This window comes from Crocuta crocuta, unplaced genomic scaffold (assembly GCF_008692635.1).
Source record: "Crocuta crocuta isolate KB4526 unplaced genomic scaffold, BGI_CrCroc_1.0 scaffold67, whole genome shotgun sequence".
NCBI classification, from domain to species: domain Eukaryota; kingdom Metazoa; phylum Chordata; class Mammalia; order Carnivora; family Hyaenidae; genus Crocuta; species Crocuta crocuta.
This window is the reverse complement of record NW_027531896.1, coordinates 279143-298595: the sequence shown is the minus strand read 5'-3', so window position 1 is coordinate 298595 and position 19453 is coordinate 279143. Positions and strand designations below refer to the sequence as shown.

Here is a 19453-nt window from a genome sequence, read left to right as displayed (position 1 = left end):
CCAAGGTCCCCGCGGAGCTCCCCAGCTTCCCCTCCAGCCCCGCCGGCCCCCGGGGCTCAGGCCTCAACCCCAGCTTGCCCGTGGAGGAAGCCCCGGGGGGAGACAGCAGCGGGCCCGAGGGGGAGAATCAGAAGCCCGAGTGGCCCAGGGAGGGAAGGCCAGACTCTTCCCCGGAGTGGGGTGCCGAGGAGGAGAGCGTGTTCTTCGACAACCCTCTCTTTTTGGAGAGCCCTTGCTCGGATACCAGCACTTCTGGAGCTCGCTTTTCCTGGGGGTTCTCAGATTCTTGCACAGACATGAGACCTGGGCCCCAGTGTCCCGAGTCCCTGGAGCTTCCACCCCCAGGAGGTGGAGTGGCGCGAGAGCCAGGCGGTGAGCCGGATTTGGGGGATGGCACATCTGATTCCAGCGGACACACCACGCCTCCATTCCCGGTGCCCATCTACAAACCTCACTTCTTCTCATGGGCCGCGGCAGACACCACCGAAGGGATCCCTGAAGCACCTTCTGGCGGAGGGGAGAGTGAGGTAAGCTGAGCCCTGGGGACTAACCCAAGGCTCTGCATGGGGACAGGGAAGGCAAGGTCTTTCTCTGGGGTCACTGAGCCCAGAACACTCTTCTCAGATGCTAAGGCCTTTTGGGATTCTGAAGTAATATAGCCAAAAAGCAGGTCCAGCGTGGCCTTCAGAATTACAGGGCATTTTTCGAATGCCATGATGTCAACAGAACATGATGGCAATTAAGTCCACAAATGTCTCCATCTCCCCAGCTTCAGGGGGTTGTGTCTGGAGAACAGACAGCTCCTCCAGCTGCAGCGTGTTCCAGGCCATTCTTAGTCTGCACCCCTCCCACTTCGGAGGCATTCCCAGCTGTGACAGGGCAGCGCCCAGCCCTCGAGGTGACCTCTGCCCCTGGCTGGGAGATGTCTGCTTTAGGAGTCTTGTCGTCTCTTTTGTTGAGATTTCAACATTTAGTTACTTTTGGTTCACCATCTTTCAACACCCCCTCCCCACCCCCGTGTTGATAGATCAGGCCCCTACGACAAGGGCAGAGGTCCTTGATACCGACTGGGACAAGTTACTGGGACAAGCGATGTGAGACAGCAGGGAGCACGGTTTTCCCAGGGAGATCTCTACTTGAGAGATAAGGAACGTCAAGATGGCAGAGTAGGGCTGTAACTTTCTAATCTCTCGGGCTGCAAAGAACAATGATAGGAGAGCCGTTAACCCGAGCAGCTCTCCTCTCTCCCCCGGCCCCAAGATCAGAGGAGCTGCTGGGGACTGTTGGAGTCTCCTCACCCAAAGGCTGGGGGGTCTGGTGTAGGGCGTTGTGGCTCCGTCCCGTGACCCTTGTTGCTCAGCACCCTTGGGGTCCTCAGAGGGAAGCCTGGGAGCTCCATCCTTGCAGCAAGTGGCATTTTCTCCCATCCCGTTGCCTGGCGCCATCACCCTCCCTAGCATCCAGCCCATCCTGGGGCTGGTGCTGCAGCCCATGGAGGGAGGAGGCAAGAAGTCAGGGGCCATGCATGGGACACCCCGGAGGCCTCGTGGGGTGTGTTAAAGGCTGGAAGGACAGTTTCCCTCAGGTCAAACTTCTTGTTCCTCCTTCTCTCTAAGACTTCTCTGGGAGACAGCCGTGACCCCGCCGTGTCTGTAGCATCCTGTGTGGACAAAGCACTGACCTGGGAAACAAGACATGTCGGATCTGCCCCGAGCCCCGCCACACATCCTGTGCAACCCTGGGCAAGTCATTTCCTCTCTCTTGGCCTCCCCTGCCCCATCTGTATGGAGGACTGTGAGCCCAGCGACACTGGGGCCCGGCACCAGCGCTTCTGGGACGCAGGTCTTCTCCCATCCAGGATTCCTCTTCTGAACTGAGGACCCAAACTAGGCTGGACTGCGGCCATGTTGTCTGGGTGGGGAGACAGGAGGGAGGGAGGAGCCCTGGATACTCAAGTCATTCTCCCCTCCCCACCTTCCCTCTCAGTGCCTCCAGGGCTCATGGAGATCCTGTGCCTCTCTCAACAGGCCCTGCCCAGCCCTGAAGGCTGGCAGACAGAAGGGGGTCCTTCCTGGCCTCCGGTGCCTCTTCTGTCCCAGGACCAAGGTGAGAGCTAGTATGGGCTCTGGGAAATTGGGTGGTGGGAGGCTTTGGATCCAGGTGGGGACAGAGGTCACCCTGGGATCCATAGGTATCACTGAGAAGTCCCATTGTATTGTGATGGAGTCAGACAGACTTGGGGTTTAATCCTGCCTCTGCCTCTGTGAGTTCAGCAGTACAGTGGGCTTGAAAATGCTCATTGCATAAAATAAATGAAGAAACAATACAAGACCAGCATTTCTGATGCCTGGGCCCTTGTGGCTTAGGAAGCCCTGAACCCCAGGTTGCCTGGGGACTGGAGTCTCCTGGGAGCCCTCTGGCCACTGCCTCGGCATGTGGGAGGCCACTGCCCGAAGGAGGGACAGAACGTGCCACCCAGCTCCAGGGGAGGAGCCCCGGGGGAGGGAGTTCATGGAGGTGGCTCGCCAGGCTGTTTTCCCAGCTCTGCTAGGCCCCTTCGCCCTGGGTCTGCCTCTCGCCCCACGTCAGCTTCGCTCCCTGCTCTTCCTTAGGTGACAGTGATGCTGAGTGTCCCCAAGGATCTGCTCCCTGCACCTTGGCTCCTGGCCTGCTGGGGAGCCCAGCGTCTTCCCTGGAACCTAGCAGCCCCGCGCCTGAGAGCAGAGGCCCTGGCCCCCGGGAGGGCAGCCCACGGCTCTGGGGCCACCACCTGGGCAACAGTTTTCCCGAGTGGACACTAGATGCCTCATGCCCTTCACTCTTGGAGACAGACGGAGCAGAGCCGCGTTTCCTGGAGGAAGAGGCAGCAGGAGAGGCTCCAGACCCTGGGAAGGAAGTAAAGAGTGAAGGCCCGGCCAGATCTCCAGAGGCTGGAGCCGTCGTCCAGCCTGGTGCCCACTTGACTTCTACAGAAGGGTAAGTGTTAGACTAATCACCTCTCTAATTGTGGATGCATTCAGAAATACCCTGGTCCAGACAGAGCATGAGAAATGCGCAGTGGGATTTAACACACTAGTATCTATTAACCGGGAGCATATGACTGAGTGCCAGCAGCTCTGAGAAATATTGGGGGGTTTGAAAGCACAAGAAACCAAGAAGCAGACCGTTACACGCGTGGGGCAGCATTTGTGTGTGCTGAGGCAATGCTCCGAGAGTCTGGACCCCGGCAGAGGAGGTGGGGGAGGTGTTCGGGGAACTTGACTGGGGCCACATGCCCAGAAAAAATAGCAGCCATGCTAGGCGGGGCTGGGGAGTGCAAGGTCAGAGCTTGTGATGTGGGGATTACACACTGCTTTGCATTTGAGGAGGAGTCGGGGAGAGATCCATCTGTGAGCCTGGCCCTGGGTGCTGGCTCAGACCTGAGAGGAAGCCAGAACGCCAAGGGGAAGTTTGGCCGGAACCAAGGGGGTGGATCTTGGGACCCAGGGCAGGATTGAATAAGCCCAGAACTGTGGCGCAGGCAGGAGCAGGACACCTGGCAGGCCAGCCTAAGTGTCTGCAGGGCCCAGGAGGCCACATGGGGACTGTCAGCACCTGGGGTCTCCTCCCAGGAAGGAGGTGTCGTCCTCTGGCTGGCTGAGGAGGGACGCACTGAGGAGACCAGGAGGCAAGAGTGATGTTCAGGTTGCACTCACTGGAAGGTCAGCCCCACTCCTAGCTCAGTGTCAACTGGGGGATGGCGACAGAGCCTTAGGTGGTGCCAGAAACCAGAGCATTTCCTCAAGCATCTGGAAAACTCCACTGTTTCTGGAGGTGTTTGGAGGCTGGGTAATCAGGGGAGTCCCTCAGAATCTGAGAAGAGAGGGCTCTTCTCAGTTGATTCAACCCGAAATAAAAAGTAAGTAAATCCACTAAAATGAGAAGCATACTTTCATAGTAAATAATGAAAAAAAGGCTTGATTGGGACTTTTCTTGCTCTGATGCTAAATATTATATAAATAAATTAAGTTTAATCTTATTTTTGGCACAATATAGGATTAATGCTCCTGGCCTGAGTTTCCTGGCCCAATGAGATGTCTCCTTCAGGCTTGACTGTCACAGTGAGGTCACAGAGGTTATTTTTATTATATTTTATTTTACTTTTCATCTCATTTCAATTTATTTTTTTCAGTGTTTATTTTTGAGAGAGAGGGACAGAGCGCGAGAGGGGGAGGGGCAGAGAAAGAGGGAGACACAAAATCTGCAGCAGGCTCTAGGCTCTGAGCTGTCAGCACAGAGCCCGACACAGGGCTTGAACTCATAAACTGCGAGATCACGACCTGAGCCGAAATCGGACGCTTAACCACCTGAGCCACCTAGATCATCCCTCAATTAACTTATTTTAATAACACCTTTATTGAGAAATAATTCACCATACTATTCACCCATTTCAAGTGTACAATCCTGTGACAGTTTATATTTGCATTATTTTTCCCCCCAAAGTAACTCCCCATCTAGCTTTATTATTTGAGTAACAATGCTCATCGACTAGGTCACTTCTATAAATGTCTTTTGGGGTTGCCCAGCTGGGTATTCAGATAGTTCCGTTTAGATGTGACCAAGGTGTCATTATTTTTCTTCTCTTCAGTTGTCCAGTGGACTAACTCCTCCAGTTCCTTGTTTGTCAGTGACTTTCCATGTGACTTCTGGAAACTTCTGGCATCACTTACATGGACTTCATGAAATCCTAGGTTTTTTTGGGCGAGATTTGTAATTTCACTTTTCAGTGGGTCTCGTTACGCTGGCCCCGCCTTGCTGGCTGTGTTAGGAGCCTCAGGAATCAGTGGGGAATGAGCAGCAAAGACATGCCCGGCAGTGGTGTGGGGGTCGGGGGGCAGAGATAGACGTCTGTGTTAAGGAGAGAGTGCGGCCTAATTTTCTAAGCGGTCAGTTTATTAGTGAACATTTTCACGGTCTGACGAGTTTTGCTTACCCGCACAGCTCCCTAACCGTGGCCACTTGGATGATGAGTGTGCAGATAACCAGGACACCCCACCCCCGGTTGTCACGTTGCAGGGGAAACCGAGGACTCAGGGAGAGACGGAGCTCGGTGACTTCCAGGGTTCTAACTGCCCGGCTCTGAGGGTCCCCTGAGTCTGTCGGGGCTGCCTGGGCCGCTGTGAGCTCAAGATAATGACAGGTCGCCATCTGGACTCCTGTGGTGACGGCTTCCTTTATCGCAGGGCCACCGGTGGTGTGAGAAGGGAGAGGTCGGAGGCCTGCCTCTCTGACTCCCGGGCTGTAGCTGTGCCTGAAGCCAGTCTGGCTTCTTGTTCTCCCCTCATCCCTGCACCTTCCGTGGCTCCAGCACTAGGGGTGAAGCTGGGGCTGGGCCTGGCAGGGGGAAGGGGGCACGGAGGTGTCCCGGGTAAGGTAGGACAGGTGAGGGAGATGAGGGGCTGGGGTTTGGGGAGACCAATGCCATCCCTCCTGGGGATGGATTCAATGCCGCTGGTGTCTTCAAAGGGCACACCTGCCACCAGAGGTGAACTAGGCTCAGAACATTCTGGTGGTTTGCCTAAGAAAGTGCCAGGTGCTAAGCTTGGCCCTGGCCCTTGTGGGCTGGGTTCTCCGGGTGCCCAGCCCAGGCCAGGCCAGGCAGGCTGTGACCCTGCCTCCTTCCCCGGTGAGGTCCTAGCCCAGCCCCCCTCGGCCCCCACCACTCAAGGCCCTGGAGCTCCAGCTCACCTGCTGAGCTCTGGGCAGGGACTCTAAGCATCCCTTCCAGGACTGGCCTGTAGGGACACTTGACCCAATACCCCTTCCTGCCCACCCCCCGTGGCAATCTGAGCACACTGTCGGACTTTTGCAGGCTTCCTGAGAGCCCCATGCCCCAAGCACAGTCCCCAGAGGAAGGCCAAAGGCCACAGGCTGGAGACAAGCTGGCGAATGGTGTCAGGACCGACAAGGTGGCCTGGAATTTGGCCTCTCGCCTCTATCACCTGGAAGGCTTCCGGAAGTCTGAAGTGGCTGCCTACCTGCAGAAGAAGTAAGGGGCTTTGAGCCCGAGCAAGGCTGGAGGTTGAGTCAGGAGAGGGAGTGGTTGGTGGGCTCCGTCCACCTGCCGTCCCTCCTGTCCCTGTGTCCCTGCTGCCCCACTGCTGACCTTCATCCATCATTCGTGTCCCCACCCATGCCTTCCGCATCCCCTTGCCCTGCCTGCCTCTTCCTCTTCATCACCCAGGTCACCGCCTGTCCGTAGCTTGAGCCCTGCTTAGAGCCAATGGACCGGCCCCCTTGCCTCCCCTACCCAACTCCCCGTGTTCTCCCCACTTGGTGTTGGATGGTGCCAGTGGCAGAGCCCTACTGTGCCGTTGCCCTCTTGCCCTCTCGGGACGTGTGCGGGCCCTGGGGCCCAGACCCCCAGTGCAGGCTTCATGCCCATTTCCTGTCCGCAGCAATGACTTCAGCAGAGCTGTGGCCGAGGAGTACTTGTCCTTCTTCCAGTTTGGAGGCCAGAGCCTGGACCGTGCCCTCCGGTAAGACCTCCGGGCCCTCTCTAGGGAGGAGGGGGCGCTGGCGAGGCTGGAATCTGATTGCCCCCGGGCTCTGGCGCCTGCTGGCGGCCCCAGCCTGGGCTCCATCCTGGACTCTGGCCCTCCTTCCAGGGGCTTCCTGCAGGCCCTGGTGCTCAGTGGGGAGACTCAGGAGCGCGAGCGAATCCTCTACCAGTTCTCCAAACGCTTCCATTACTGCAATCCTGGGGTCTTCTCCTCTGTAGGTAGGAAGGGGCTGGCCCTGGGTTCTGGGGTCCATGGGAGAGAGTGGCATGGAAGTGTCCCCTGGTCTGTCTACTCAGGAGTTTACTGGGTAGCGGCTGGTGGGAGTGTGTCTGGGGGACTGTGGAGAACCAGAAGCATTTGGGGGTCACCCCACCCTGCATGGGCAGGTGGAAAGGCGGGAGTCATGCTTCCAACGAGCTTTCTCTCCACTGCCCTCCCTCTGGAGCAGATTCTGTACACACCTTGACCTGTGCCATCATGCTCCTTAACACGGACCTGCATGGACAGGTGAGAGGGCGGGGCATGCTGGAAGGGGGGGTGAGACTGGAGGCCTGGGGTGGGGGTCATGGAAGGGCCCCGGGGGAGGTAGGTCTGGAGAGCTGGAGAAGGTTCCGGAGTGGCCGCCTTGGGGGTTATTCTGTTGGGGTGAGAAGTGTGTGCCAGTGGCCCTGCTTCTCTGAATGGCTGCAGAACATTGGGAAGGCCATGAGTTGCCAGGAATTCATAACCAACCTGAACGGCCTGTGTGACGGCGGGAACTTCCCCAAGGAGCTGCTGAAGGTAATGTCGGGGAAGGGGGTGGTAACGTGGGGACGCTCCCTGGGCTCACAGTGCCGGGGCTCCCAGCCTGGGCTCAGTTCTGCTGCATTATCTTTGGGACGACAGGCTGGTTTACGGAAGGTCCTAGCTAGGTCCTAGCCAGCTGCCTCAGCACTGCCTTGGGATTTGTTGGCTTGAGGAAATTCACAGGCTCCCTGCCTTGGACCTGCTGAAGTAGGATCTCTGGGGCTGGGGCCTCTAAAATGTTCTCTTAAGCTTCCCGGCGATTCTGAGGCATGGGCGATCCAAAGAGCACTGGTCTCTTGGTCCTCTGAATGAATGAAGGGCAGAGTTTCCGGGGGCACTAAGTCTATGACAGAGGAACCCGAGGTTCTAGGGTTTGAATTCTTGTCCCTTGGTCCACTTGGGCTCCTCCTGGGGTAGCAACCACTGTGTGGCATGGTCCTCACAGTGAAATAAAGATTGTCAGATGCCTAGTGTGATGCTGGGCACACAGCACGTTTCTCATACACAGTGATGGCCTTGGTTCTTCTCAAACGCTTGCTGCATGCCGGGCATTGCCAGGGCTCCAAAGGCAAGCAGGATGCATCAACACGAATACTCTTTGTTGGAGCATTTTGGTGTTCCAGCACGTCATTTGTTCATTCGCTCACCATACATGTATTGCCCCCGTCGGTCAGCTGTTCCTGCTCTGTCCCATCCCTCTGGGCAGGATGCTATGTGGCTGATCCATTTCCTTCTCAGGAGAACTAGCTCAGGCCTTACGGAGCTCAGGTAGGGACTCGGATTGCTTTGCTCACCCTGTCTCCGGCATCTGGCCCGGTGCCCGGCCCATGGTGAATGCTCCGTCAATGGTTACATGCATGCATGGGTGTGTGGATGCACGGATCAGCTGTCTCCTGCTCAGGGAAGAAGGGCAGCTGTGTTGGGGGTGGATGGGGCCGACGGCAGCCTGCTCCCATCCTACCAGTGGCAGGTAGCGTTTGGGCCCCACAGGCCGAGGCTCCTGGCCCACTGTGTGCCTTCTGTTCTAGGCCTTCTACTGGTCTATCCGGAGTGAGAAGCTTGAATGGGCTGTGTAAGTGAGAGCCGTCTCCTCCCCACTCCCTGCCTCTTTCCTGTCTCTGGGCCTGTCCTCCCTCTACCTGCCCCCTGAGAGTTGGAGGAGCCCCACTGGACAATGTTCCCCACTGAGTGAGGGCCAGTCAGAAGCTGGGCCCCGGGCCCATTTCAAGCAGGTAGAGGAGCCCAGGTCATATATGGAAGGGCTGGGGGTGGGGTAGGGGGTGGGGCTGACAGGAACGGATGAGCTGGCCTAGAAGGACTCTTTTTGGGGAGTCTTGGGATATGGCTCCCCATTGCGAGAGAGGGTGGAGGGTGCCGAGGCTGTGGGTGCCTCCTGGTGGCCTTTGCCCAGTCAGTACCCCCAGCCTGATTCTCTGATGTCCAGGGATGAAGAAGACGCAGCCAGACCAGAGGAGGCCCAGCTGTCTCCCACCGCAGGCAAGACGAACAAGCCCTTCCTCCAGCTGGCCCAGAACCCCACGGCACCCACCTACAAGCTGGGCATCCTGGCCCGGAAGATGCATCATGATGCAGATGGCAAGAAGAGTGAGTGTCTGCTGCTCTGCGACCATGTGGGGCTTACGTCCGCCACCGAACCAGAGTGTGCGCATGCGTGCCGCAGCGGCTCGGCTCGGGGACGCTGGCTAACGTGTGCGAGTGTGCAGAGATCGCACAGGCCAAGGACAGGCGCCCGTGTTCCTTCCTTGCTGGTGACCATGTGCTGGGTGCCGTGTAAGATGCCAGGGGCTGGGGGTGCAGGGACAGGACAGACCTGGGTACTCCCTGCCCTCCAGGGTCCCCGTGGTAAGGGGAAGTCAAACAAACGCATCGATGTCTGGGATCAAAGGTGGAGATTGCTAAGTGGTGTAGGGAGGGTAGGATCAAATGTGGGGGTGTGGAGGAGGACTAGGTTTGGGTTTTGTTTGGGGGGGGTGAGATGTGGGGGACAGGGATGGGTCAGGCTTCTGGGAAATGATGGTATCTGAGCTGAACCTTGGAGGAACGGAGAGCAAGAGGGCATTCCTTGTAGACAAAGGAGTAGACACAGTTTGCTCTGAATAGGGGTGTGTGTGACAGAGACTGGCAGGAGGTGCATTTGGCCTCATCCCGCAGACAGGTGCCTGCTTTAGAGCAGGCCAGCGACAGGACCAGAGCCGTGATGGAGTCCTGGATTGGACAGGGTGTGCTGAGCAGCCAGGGTCCTAGCCTTTGGCCCTGAGAAGCCACAGGGCCTGAGCAAGGCTGGGCGGGGACTCCGGGGAAGCAGGCCTTCTTCCGCGTGAGCACTGAGTCCCTGTGCCTCTCTGGATGGGACTAGAAAGATGTCTAGTGGGACTGTGCTTGTGGGTGGGAGTGTTCGGAAAGGCGGCAGTCGGCGGGGACGTCCGCTTTGGTTGTTTGTGGGGTCCAGTCGTGATTGTCCGGGCGTGAGGCGTGGCGCGTGCCTGTTTGTGACTGTGTTTTGTTGTGTTGGTATGTCGAGTGTCTCTGTGCACCCTGGGCAGGGAGGGACCGAGCTGGTGGGGCGAGGGGCCGTGTGTGTCTGGATGGGGTGCCCATCTTTGTGTAATCCTGGCACAGCACCATGGGGCAAACGCGGCTGGAAGATGTATCACACCTTGCTTCGGGGGATGGTTCTCTACTTCCTGAAGGTAGGAACAGGGTGCACACCCCTGATGGGCAGGGTGGGGGAACAGGGGAAGGCCCAGAATAGTTCGGAGGGTGGGGAAAGCTGAGGACAACCTCTCTTCTGAGCCCCTGTGCCCCGTGGCAGGGAGAGGACCACTGCCCTGCAGAGGAGAGTTTGGTGGCGCAGATGGTGGATGAGCCCGTGGGGGTGCACCACTCGCTGGCCACCCCGGCCACCCATTACACCAAGAAGCCACACGTCTTCCAGCTGCGGACTGCCGACTGGCGGCTCTACCTCTTCCAGGCACCGTAAGTCCCGGGGCAACAGACAGCAGCAAAGTCCTGGCTCTCCTCTCTCCCCATCCCTGGCTCACCCTCTGATGGCTGCGGGCCAGGGTCCTGGCCGGAGCCGCCTTCTTGACCGGAAAGCCGGAGAATGCTGCAGCTGGAAGGGGTCCTAAGTTGGCCCCTGAGGCTGGTGCTGCCTGATGCTCCCACCCCCACCCCCCTCCTGGCTTCCCCAATGCATCCGCCTTCTGTGTGTAAGTCCCGGTCAAGCCTCCCAGTTCCAAACAGAGGATTCCAGGAAGCCTCTAGCAATTGATCACTGTCTTGGGCATTTGGTCAAAATCTATTGCCTTCCCAGATTTTTACTCTTTGACGGATGACTAAAACCAGAGGTCAACCACCTCGACCAGTGGCAGGGCTTCTGAGGTTTTGAGACGCTGGGTCCCGAGAGTCTGGAAGCCTGCAGACCGCAGGAGGCTGTGGGGAGAGGGGCAGGACCGACCTTGTGACCTTGGGGACCCACGGCCTCCTCTGTGCGCAGCACCGCTAAAGAGATGAGTTCCTGGATCGCGCGCATCAACCTGGCGGCCGCCACGCACTCGGCACCGCCCTTCCCCGCCGCGGTGGGCTCCCAGCGCAGATTCGTCAGGCCCATCCTGCCCGTGGGCCCCGCGCAGAGCTCCCTGGTACAGCCTCCGGAAGGGCCGGGTGCGGCGGGGAAGGGGGCTGCGCGGGACCGGGACGAGAGGGGAGGTGGGAGGGAGGGGCTGCACACCTACGCCTGGAACAGAGGGAGGGTTGCACCTGGGCCCGGGAACAGAGTGGGCAGCGGGGGTGGGGGAGGGTGGGGGGTGCGCACCTGGGCTCGGGAACAAGTAGGGTGAGTGGGCTGCAAACCTGGGCCCGGGAACAGAGTGGGCAGCGGGGGTGGGGGAGGGGGGGGGGTGCGCACCTGGGCTCGGGAACAAGTAGGGTGAGTGGGCTGCAAACCTGGGCCCGGGAACGAAGCGGGGGTTTGCGATGGGCTATGCACCTGGGCTCGGGAACCCGGGGGGAGCGGTGGGACAGCGTCCCCCTCTGCCTCCCGCTCCCAGGAGGAGCAGCATCGATCCCACGAGAACTGCCTGGACGCTGCCTCCGATGACCTGCTAGATCTGCAGAGGAACTTACCGGAGCGGCGGGGCCGCAGCCGAGAGTTGGAGGAGTACCGCTTGCGGAAGGAGTACCTGGAGTATGAGGTCAGGCGCCCCAGTCTCCGCCCGCCCGGTTCTCTCCCGCCCCCTCGGCTGGTCCCTCTGCCGCCCTCTCGTGGCCGCATCCGTCCTTGCAGCCTTAGTCTCCAGGCTGCTCTGGCGGAGGGAGGCCTTGTATGCACACTTGGCGGGCAGGGCGTGCGCGAAGTGTGCGTGTCCTTGTGCACTCAGACCTCTTCACTTCTTGTCCTGGGGGCACCCAGCAGCTGCTTGTCTGCAAACACTCACAGGGGACGTTATTTTTATAACTTTTCTTTCACCCAAGAGTATACTGTACTTGGCTTTCCCTAAATTGAAGGAAAAACTATTTTAGTTGAATTATTTCCCCTAATACCTACCTAGTACTAATAGGCATGTAACACTAATGGAGCTTGTATTACATGACTCTGTTATCTTGTTTAGTTGTCTAACAACTCTGGGGTAAGTGAGGACTGTTGTCCTCACTTTACAGATGAGGAAACTGAGGCACGGAGAGATTAAACAGCTTGTCCAAAAATGATGAATTCACATGCTGCTCCAGTCAGGGCCGAGCCTCGTTTATATGAGCCCTATGATCGATTCCAAAATGTCTTATCCCCTGACCCCCCACCTGAGATCCAGATTCTGCTATGGCCTCTTGTCCGTGCACCTTCTGGGACCCAAAGCAGGGGGTAGGTGAGGGGCATTGTGAGAATAGAAAAGCAGAGGTCAGAGAAGGGAGTGTCTTGTGTCATCCCCTGGGGCTGTGAGCACTGGGCCTCGTGCTGCCCTCTCCCTGCTAACGACCAGCTGCAACCTCTCGCAAAGCCCCTGGCCCTCCCCAGACCTCACTCCCCTCTATGTAGAGCAGAGATAATGACTCGTGGGCCAACCAGCCACCCAGGGCTGGGCTGAGGGTCCAGCGTGATGGAGGATGGGAATGTGCTTGGTCGCCGGGACCTGTATCCAAAGGCTGCTAGTTACGGAGGCCTCGGGAGCGTTAAACAGATGAGGGTAGTTAGCATCTCTCTCTCCAGATGCCAATTGTTAAAATGCTATTCAGACTCAATTAGGCTTCGGTACAGATGTGAGCTGTTTGTGCGCTGTGCTGCACAGATCAGGCCTAGTGGGTTATGGATCTTTTAGTGGTTTGGAGATGTAACATGTTCTGGAGACGTTAGTTACAGCACTCCAAGGTGGTGGCGGTTAGGATGGGGCTGGGCCCGGGGAGTGAGACCGTCCTGGTAACCACAGGGCTCGGATGTGAGGCTGCTGAGCTCTGCAAAGTCTGGCCGCTCGAATGCGGTGCAGACCTCGGCTGTCTGCCCCCCACGATTCTAGCTTCCTCGTCCCCTGCACCCAGGGAGGCGCTAAGGCGGCGGGGCCCATGTGTTGCAGAAAACCCGCTACGAGACATATGTGCAGCTGCTGGTGGCCCGTCTTCGCTGCCCGTCGGATGACCTGGACCTGTGGGAGGAGCAGCTCGGGAGGGAAGCTGCAGGCACTCAGGAGCCCAAGCCCAGCCTGAAGAAATCCCACTCGAGCCCGTCGCTGCACCAGGACGAGGCCCCCACCACGGCCAAGGTGAAGCGCAACATCTCAGAGCGCAGGACGTACCGGAAGATCATTCCCAAGAGGAACCGAAATCAGCTGTAAAGCCGACGCCACCTCACAGACTGTCCCCTGCTCGGGGTGGACCTGTGATGAGACCCCACGGAGGAGCGTCGTGTTTCAGTGGGTCCGTGGTGCAGGGCGCGGCCTTCCCCTTCACCCAGAAGGACAACGCCTGTCCCCCTGTGGTCCTCGCTCTGTCCTGTGTTCACTGGAGCTTTCCCAAACTGCTGTGTCCACCCCGATGGCAGCCCCCAGCCGCCCCAGGCCCCGGTTACTCCCAAGGGAGGAGGGAGGTCAAGGACGTGTGCTCGCATGTCACCCTCTACCCTTCCACAATCCACAGTGGCCACATTTCTTGGGCCGGGAGGCAGCTTAGTGCTCATTTGAGAATCAGAGTAGCCCTGGGCCCTGGGCTTCCAGAGATAGGCTGGGGCAGAGGAAGCCTCTGGGCAGTCAAGTCAGGGGAGCCATAGCCCTGAGGGTGATCTTGCCCTGGGGATCAGGTGACCTGCTCTGAGAGGTCCTGGGAGACCCCAGCCAGCCCCAGCCCCGGGTGACAGAGCACAGGGTCGGGCAGGGACTCCGAAGGCTTCAAGGACCAGCTCGGTGAGGCTGACTCTGGGGCCCTGGGCCTTTGTCTCCTTTCCCTCATACGCATCTGTGCACCAGGGGCAGATGAGACAGGCCCCACGTCACACACCCAATTGCTAATCATCAGAGTAGAGCCAATGGTGGGCCGGGAGGGCCAGAAGGGGTTGGGGCCTCCAGAGCTCTGTGGAGAGGAACAAGGGGCCTTTGTTTCCCCAGAGCAGGGAAGGAGGTTCTCCAGGGTGGGACCCTGAGAGAGGCTGGGGGGCAAGAGGCGGTGTTGTCTCCCTGGGGCTCTCGGAGGCAGCTTGTCTGAGAGCCCTGAGGGCCAGGTGGAAGGCTGGCCCCTTCCCACACCCCATTCCTTGCATTTCATTCCCAAGGAGGGGCCCCGCCCCCGTGCCCCCCTGCCAGCTCACAGGGGGCTGTGCTGCCCTCCCTGGGAAGTCCCCTTGTGCTGCCCTCTGGCTGCCTCCCAGCTGGGCTCTGGGGGAGGTTCCGGACACTCACGGACCCAGGCTCTGCCTGTGGGAAGGAGGCTGGGCTGGAGGGGCAGCCACCATTGTCTCTGTTCAGCCAAGTGTGCCAGCCGGCTGCCGGCCAAGAGGGGCCTCTGCTGCCTGTCTGCCGCCTGCTGGCCGACACACTGCCTCTCTGGCCTTCCCACCGGGGCCCCTCTCCTCCCGTCCGTGCCTGTCACCAGCCCTGGGGCCTGGAACGCCACCAAGTGGGGGTAGCCCTTGGGGGACCGTGAGGGGTGTCCTGCCAGGGCCCAGGGCTGGGCCAGTACCCAGTGGATACATGATCAATGCAGGCCAGTGAAGAAGGAGGTGTGCATGAATATGTGAGGAAGGGGAGGGCCAGGCCGGGCCGAGCAGCCGAGGCCGCCTGCAGAGTGAGTCTGGGTCTCCCTTTGCCCCGGCACACCTGTGCCTAGGCGCATCTGCGTGTGCATGTGTAGGTGTGTGTGCGCCTGTGTGGGGAACGCACCGTGCAGGAGTCACACATTCATAGGCTGTCAACGTAGGGGGGGACCTCGGGATCCCGTGTTCGTCCGTTCATTCCTTCATTCATTTCACAAATACTTTTGACCTCTTTTTATGGGCCAGTACGAGGGGATTCCAAAATGACTTGAACATGTCTCTGGCCTCTGAGGTAACAATCCTGTTGTCTGGCTCCTTACTGTCAATGTAGAAGCACACTTTATCCTGCTGGTAAAGACGCATTCCCACTCTTTGCTCAGGGATTTAGATTCAGGAGGTCTGGGCCAGGGGCACGGATATGTATGTTTAATGCAGCCTGGGTCACCGATGTGCAGTTAATAGGTGAAAACCTAGCATTAGGTGGATGTGACTTGCCCAGGACTGATGCTTACAAGCTTAGCCTTGAGTGCCTTATTTGACCTCACTGAACATGTATCCTTATTTCTAAAACCAGAATAAAAGGCAGAGGTTCGTCTGCATTTGTGCATATGTGTGGCCCTTCGATGCATCTTTGCTTATGTAGAACAGGCGCCTCTTTCACCCAGGGCACATGAAGCCTTCGGAGACAGGTGGTGACAGCAAGGCCCGCCTGGTCAATGCTGGGGAGGCTTGGCTGGGCCTGGAGACCCGGTGGTTAGGCTGCAGCTCTGACATGTGACCACTAGAGGGAGGGCTTGCATCTTTCAAGCTTCTGGAGCCCTCGTGTCCAGCCCTGCTCCTTGAAGAAGAGGAAATTAGTCTGTGCGTCCCCACCCATCACCAGAACCAGGACCTCCCGCTTCCCTAAATGCGCAGTGGTCCAGACCAGGCCTCCCACCTTGTGGAGAAGTCTTTCAAGCAAGGGGTTGGGACTCTGACATCTGCAGATGGAGAGGAAAAGGGGTTTCTGGAGCTGGGGGCGGGGGGCAGCCTAGAGTTCCCTACACAGCTGTCCCTACAAAAGTGAAAACTGAGTNAGTGGGGGGGGGAAGGGCAGATCCAACTCATAGGCCCGTGTCTGACCTTGTGCCCACCCTTGCTTCCATTCCCACCTGGGAAGTGGGGTTGGTGCATCTCTTTGCGGAAGATGGGACGGGCACCAGTTCTGTAAGGCTGGCTGAAGTTTGTGTTTGGTTCCTGTCCCTTCTAGGAAAGCTCAGCCTCCAGGGCCGTGGGCCCGCTGTGACCCAGGTGACACCCCAGATGTCACCTCTTCCTAGTCTCCCACCATCTCTGTTTTGTGTGGCTTTCTACTGATAACGTTCATTTGATGGTTGTTTGCAAGGCACCGGGGAAGAGTAAAAGGCCACTGAGGCCCAAGGCTTGAGACCTTTCCTTTGGGGGTCAGAGTCAGATGGAGACGACAGGTGGGCTGTGTTGGAATGAGGGGCCTGGAGGAATGGGATGAGCCAGGGCAAGGGAAACATGGCAGCAAGGGTGAGCCCGGGCCTGGTTGTGTGGGACTTTGCCTGCGGCCGAGGAGTGTGCTTTACCAGCAGAAGAGGCACAGGCTCATGGCTTGGGGGGCAGCCAGCCTGGGAGAAGGCTCTAAGAAAACGAAATGACTTAAGTGAATAAGTCAGTGACCCTACTGATAAGTAGGGTCAGACTATGGCCTGGAGACACTCTATAACTATGCAACTTTTCTGTAAGTGTAAAAAAGTAAAAGGCCTGGGAACTTAGGACAGCCCGGCAATCCCACATCTGGCCCTTCTTCCTCCCTTGCCCCCACCCCCACGTGCATGCAGGCACATACTTGAACGTACCTCTGGGTTTCCTGAATGCCATACTCCATAATGGCTCCTCCCCACCGCTCCTCTGCCAACTTTTCTGGATGTCTCTGTCCCCGTGCTCACACCTTTATCTGTCCCTTCCTCTTTCCTTCTCTGGAAGAAGAGGTGCTCACTGCATTCCTGGGACTGACCTCCTCCCTGATACCACACACCACCTCTGCTTCTGCCTGCCATGACTTCTCTCCCTCGGAGGTCCCCCCCGGGTCTCTGGGCTGACTGTCTACCCCCTTCCTTATCCTGCCTTGTAAACAACTTCGGTATATCATCCCCATGAAGAAAAAGAAAAAGAAAAGCTTGCATTTGACTCTTGGCTTCCTAGCTGAGACCCACAGATGTGTGGTCTTTGCCAGCTCTTTCCCTCCCTCATCCAGCTCTCGTTCACACCTGGTTCCCATTCACACCTTGCAAAGTGGCTTCCTTTCTACCCTTCTGTGAAATGGGGACACACCAGAAGGACCACTGATGCCACTCAATCATCAACTCCCATGTCTTGTCAGCCTTCATCCCCCTCACCTCTCAGCGACCTTTGACCCACAGACCTGTCTGACCCTGAACAAGGCCCAGTGCACTCTGGTCTCAGCAGCCAGGACCTGGAGTCGGACTGCCCGGGGTTAAGTCCCAGGTGCCCCTTTGTGGCTCTCTGACCATGCTGGTTACTTGGCCTCGTTCACTTTGCTTTGCTTCTCTATCAAACGGGGATAATGATACCACTTACCTCACAGGGTGCTTGTGAGGAATAAGTAAAATTATGCACGTAAGCATCTCAGAACAATGCCTGGCACAGACGGAAAAGCCTAGCAAGTTAGCTATTAGTCCTCGGGCTTGCTGGCCTGACCACGTGCACCCTCCCCTCCTTGGGGCCCTGCTTAGTTTCTGCTCTTACAACTCAAGGCCTTGGCATTCCCTCTGCCTGGACATTGCAAACAACTAATCTTAACTCCAACGGGCTTTAGCAAAAAAAAAAAGACATTTAATGGATCCCACAATGGAACAGTCTATATCCAGGTCAGGTGAGGCTTGAGCTAGGGCTCCATGCTGAGCCGGGCCCCCATTGCCCTCTGTGCTTCTGAGCTCCCTCTCCCAGACCAGGAGGCAGGCGCCACCCTCATGGTACCAAGATGGCCCTAGTAGCTACCATCTTCTTGGTGTAAATCTAGCACACAGACCCTATCTGCTTCTTGGAAAGTTCAAACTCAAGTCCAGGAACAGAGTCCTTCTGAGCTGCCCACTTCGAGCCACGTGCCCATCTCTGAGCCAATCACTAGGGTCAGGGACCCCAAAGGATGGGGACTGGGACCAAATCCCGAGTACTAACAGTACCAAGAAGGGGAGAAAACAACTATTTGGATGCCTTCTCCTCCAGGAAGCCTTCCTTGAGCCCTGCTCTCCCCATTAGGTCTGTAACTTTCTACATCTCTCCCTTCCCCCATCCTCCTCACATCCCCTGCCCTCTCCTTTCTGTCTCTGCTCCAAACAGAACATATTCTTCCCAAGGGTAGGAGCAGGGCATGCTGGTTTCCATTGCTCTGAGCCCAACACCTGCGGGCAAGAAGTGTACATCTCGAAACCTTATCCCTCCTGGGCTTCCAGCCTCCATGTTCTCCTGGCTCTCCTACTTTCATACATGGTCTTTTACTGTCTTTCCTCCGCTTGCTTCTCCCACCCCCGAAGCCAGCCTTCCCCCAAGGTGCAGCCTTGCAGAGGCCTTCAAGAGAGCTTCTGGGAAAGCCTCATGATGTAAGCCTTCCGCTCTGGTCTCCTCTGCATTTCAGACCCAGGGGTCTAACTGTGCAGGACACAGCCCTCAATAACCTTCCTGGAGATGGTAAGTACAGATATACTCCCCTGTTTCTACTGATGATTCTGTGACATTGATTTGAGAGGCAACGCACCACGATTATGAGGATATTTGAGCCAAATGGGCATCTACCTCACCTGTGGTGTCAGGGAGAAGTTTCTGGTTTCCTGATGTCTTTGTCTCCATCTGGTGAGACACGGACAGGGTCTGGGGGAGGTACACGGCCAGAAAAGCGACGACTCTCTCATTCAGCGAGCGAGGACAGGAAAGTGACCCTTCCACCTGGCCACCAAGAGGCTCGAGGCCGATTTACAGATCAACTGCGGCTGCTCAGGACCACTCCTTGTATATTTTCTGTGGTCCCCATGCTTTATTTCTTATTTGTGTTTTACTAATTTATTGCATGCATTTCCCATGAGCTGTCTCGAATCCTCTCTGGAACAAGGTGGGGAATACATTAATATTTAAAATGCTTTAGCCAAAATGTCAGTGTGCGTGTGTGTGCGTGTGTGTGTGTCTTAGGCTGGAAATTCCTTAAGGGCAGGGACCATGTCTGTTTATATAGCACCTGGCACATTGTCAAATTGAAGCTTAACAAATGAATTTTGATGAAGAGGGAGAAAGAAGCTGTCTGCACGAAGATACGGAGATTTAGACTGAACCCTCCAGCTATCCTTCAGCCAAAGCCCCTTTTTTGAAGGGGTGCCCTTCATATGCTCTGTTCTTGACCATCCTGGTTCCCTCCTGTCGTCCCTCCTGTCCACACTCCTCAGGACCAACCTGTCCTCACCCATACCCGCTCTCTTGTAGACATTCCCCTTCCTCACACAAACACAGCCCCAGACACACCGCACTCGGGGCTTCACCCCAAAACGCCCCGCCCACCCTTTCACCCACCGCCCCAGCCCCACAGGCTCCGCAGAGGCCGGGCAGGGCAGCGTGAGGCGCTAGGAAATACGACCGGCTGAGCCCTTGGAGGTGCTGTCCCTACTCGTGCCTTGGCCCTGTGGGGGCCTCCAGCCAGGCGGGGACCTGGCAGAGGGAGGGAGAGGATAAGCCGCTTCAAAACTCCAGATGCAGCAGTTAAAAAGAGGACAGAGGCAATGATCCTTCAAATTGCCACATCTGTATAATCTGCCTTTTATTTTCTGCTTCATGAAGTTTTATTTCCTATTATTTATTC

The 19453-nt window shown here is 57.4% G+C and overlaps 1 protein-coding gene across 1 annotated transcript in view; it reads left to right on the top strand.

The window, feature by feature from the left end:
* The window catches only part of PSD4 (pleckstrin and Sec7 domain containing 4), a 22794-nt gene extending 7605 nt beyond the window's left edge, over positions 1-15189 (top strand). Inside the window, exons 3-18 of the mRNA XM_077773408.1 lie at positions 6-527; positions 1617-1742; positions 2028-2106; positions 2613-2976; positions 5852-6028; positions 6438-6518; positions 6648-6760; positions 6991-7049; positions 7233-7322; positions 8357-8400; positions 8773-8933; positions 9969-10039; positions 10162-10325; positions 10846-10990; positions 11399-11542; positions 12914-15189. Coding sequence (XP_077629534.1) covers positions 6-527; positions 1617-1742; positions 2028-2106; positions 2613-2976; positions 5852-6028; positions 6438-6518; positions 6648-6760; positions 6991-7049; positions 7233-7322; positions 8357-8400; positions 8773-8933; positions 9969-10039; positions 10162-10325; positions 10846-10990; positions 11399-11542; positions 12914-13171 — 2598 coding nt within the window. The 3' untranslated portion in view covers positions 13172-15189. The remainder of the gene's footprint in view (positions 1-5; positions 528-1616; positions 1743-2027; positions 2107-2612; positions 2977-5851; positions 6029-6437; positions 6519-6647; positions 6761-6990; positions 7050-7232; positions 7323-8356; positions 8401-8772; positions 8934-9968; positions 10040-10161; positions 10326-10845; positions 10991-11398; positions 11543-12913) is intronic.
* Positions 15190-19453: the final 4264 nt, after the last annotated feature.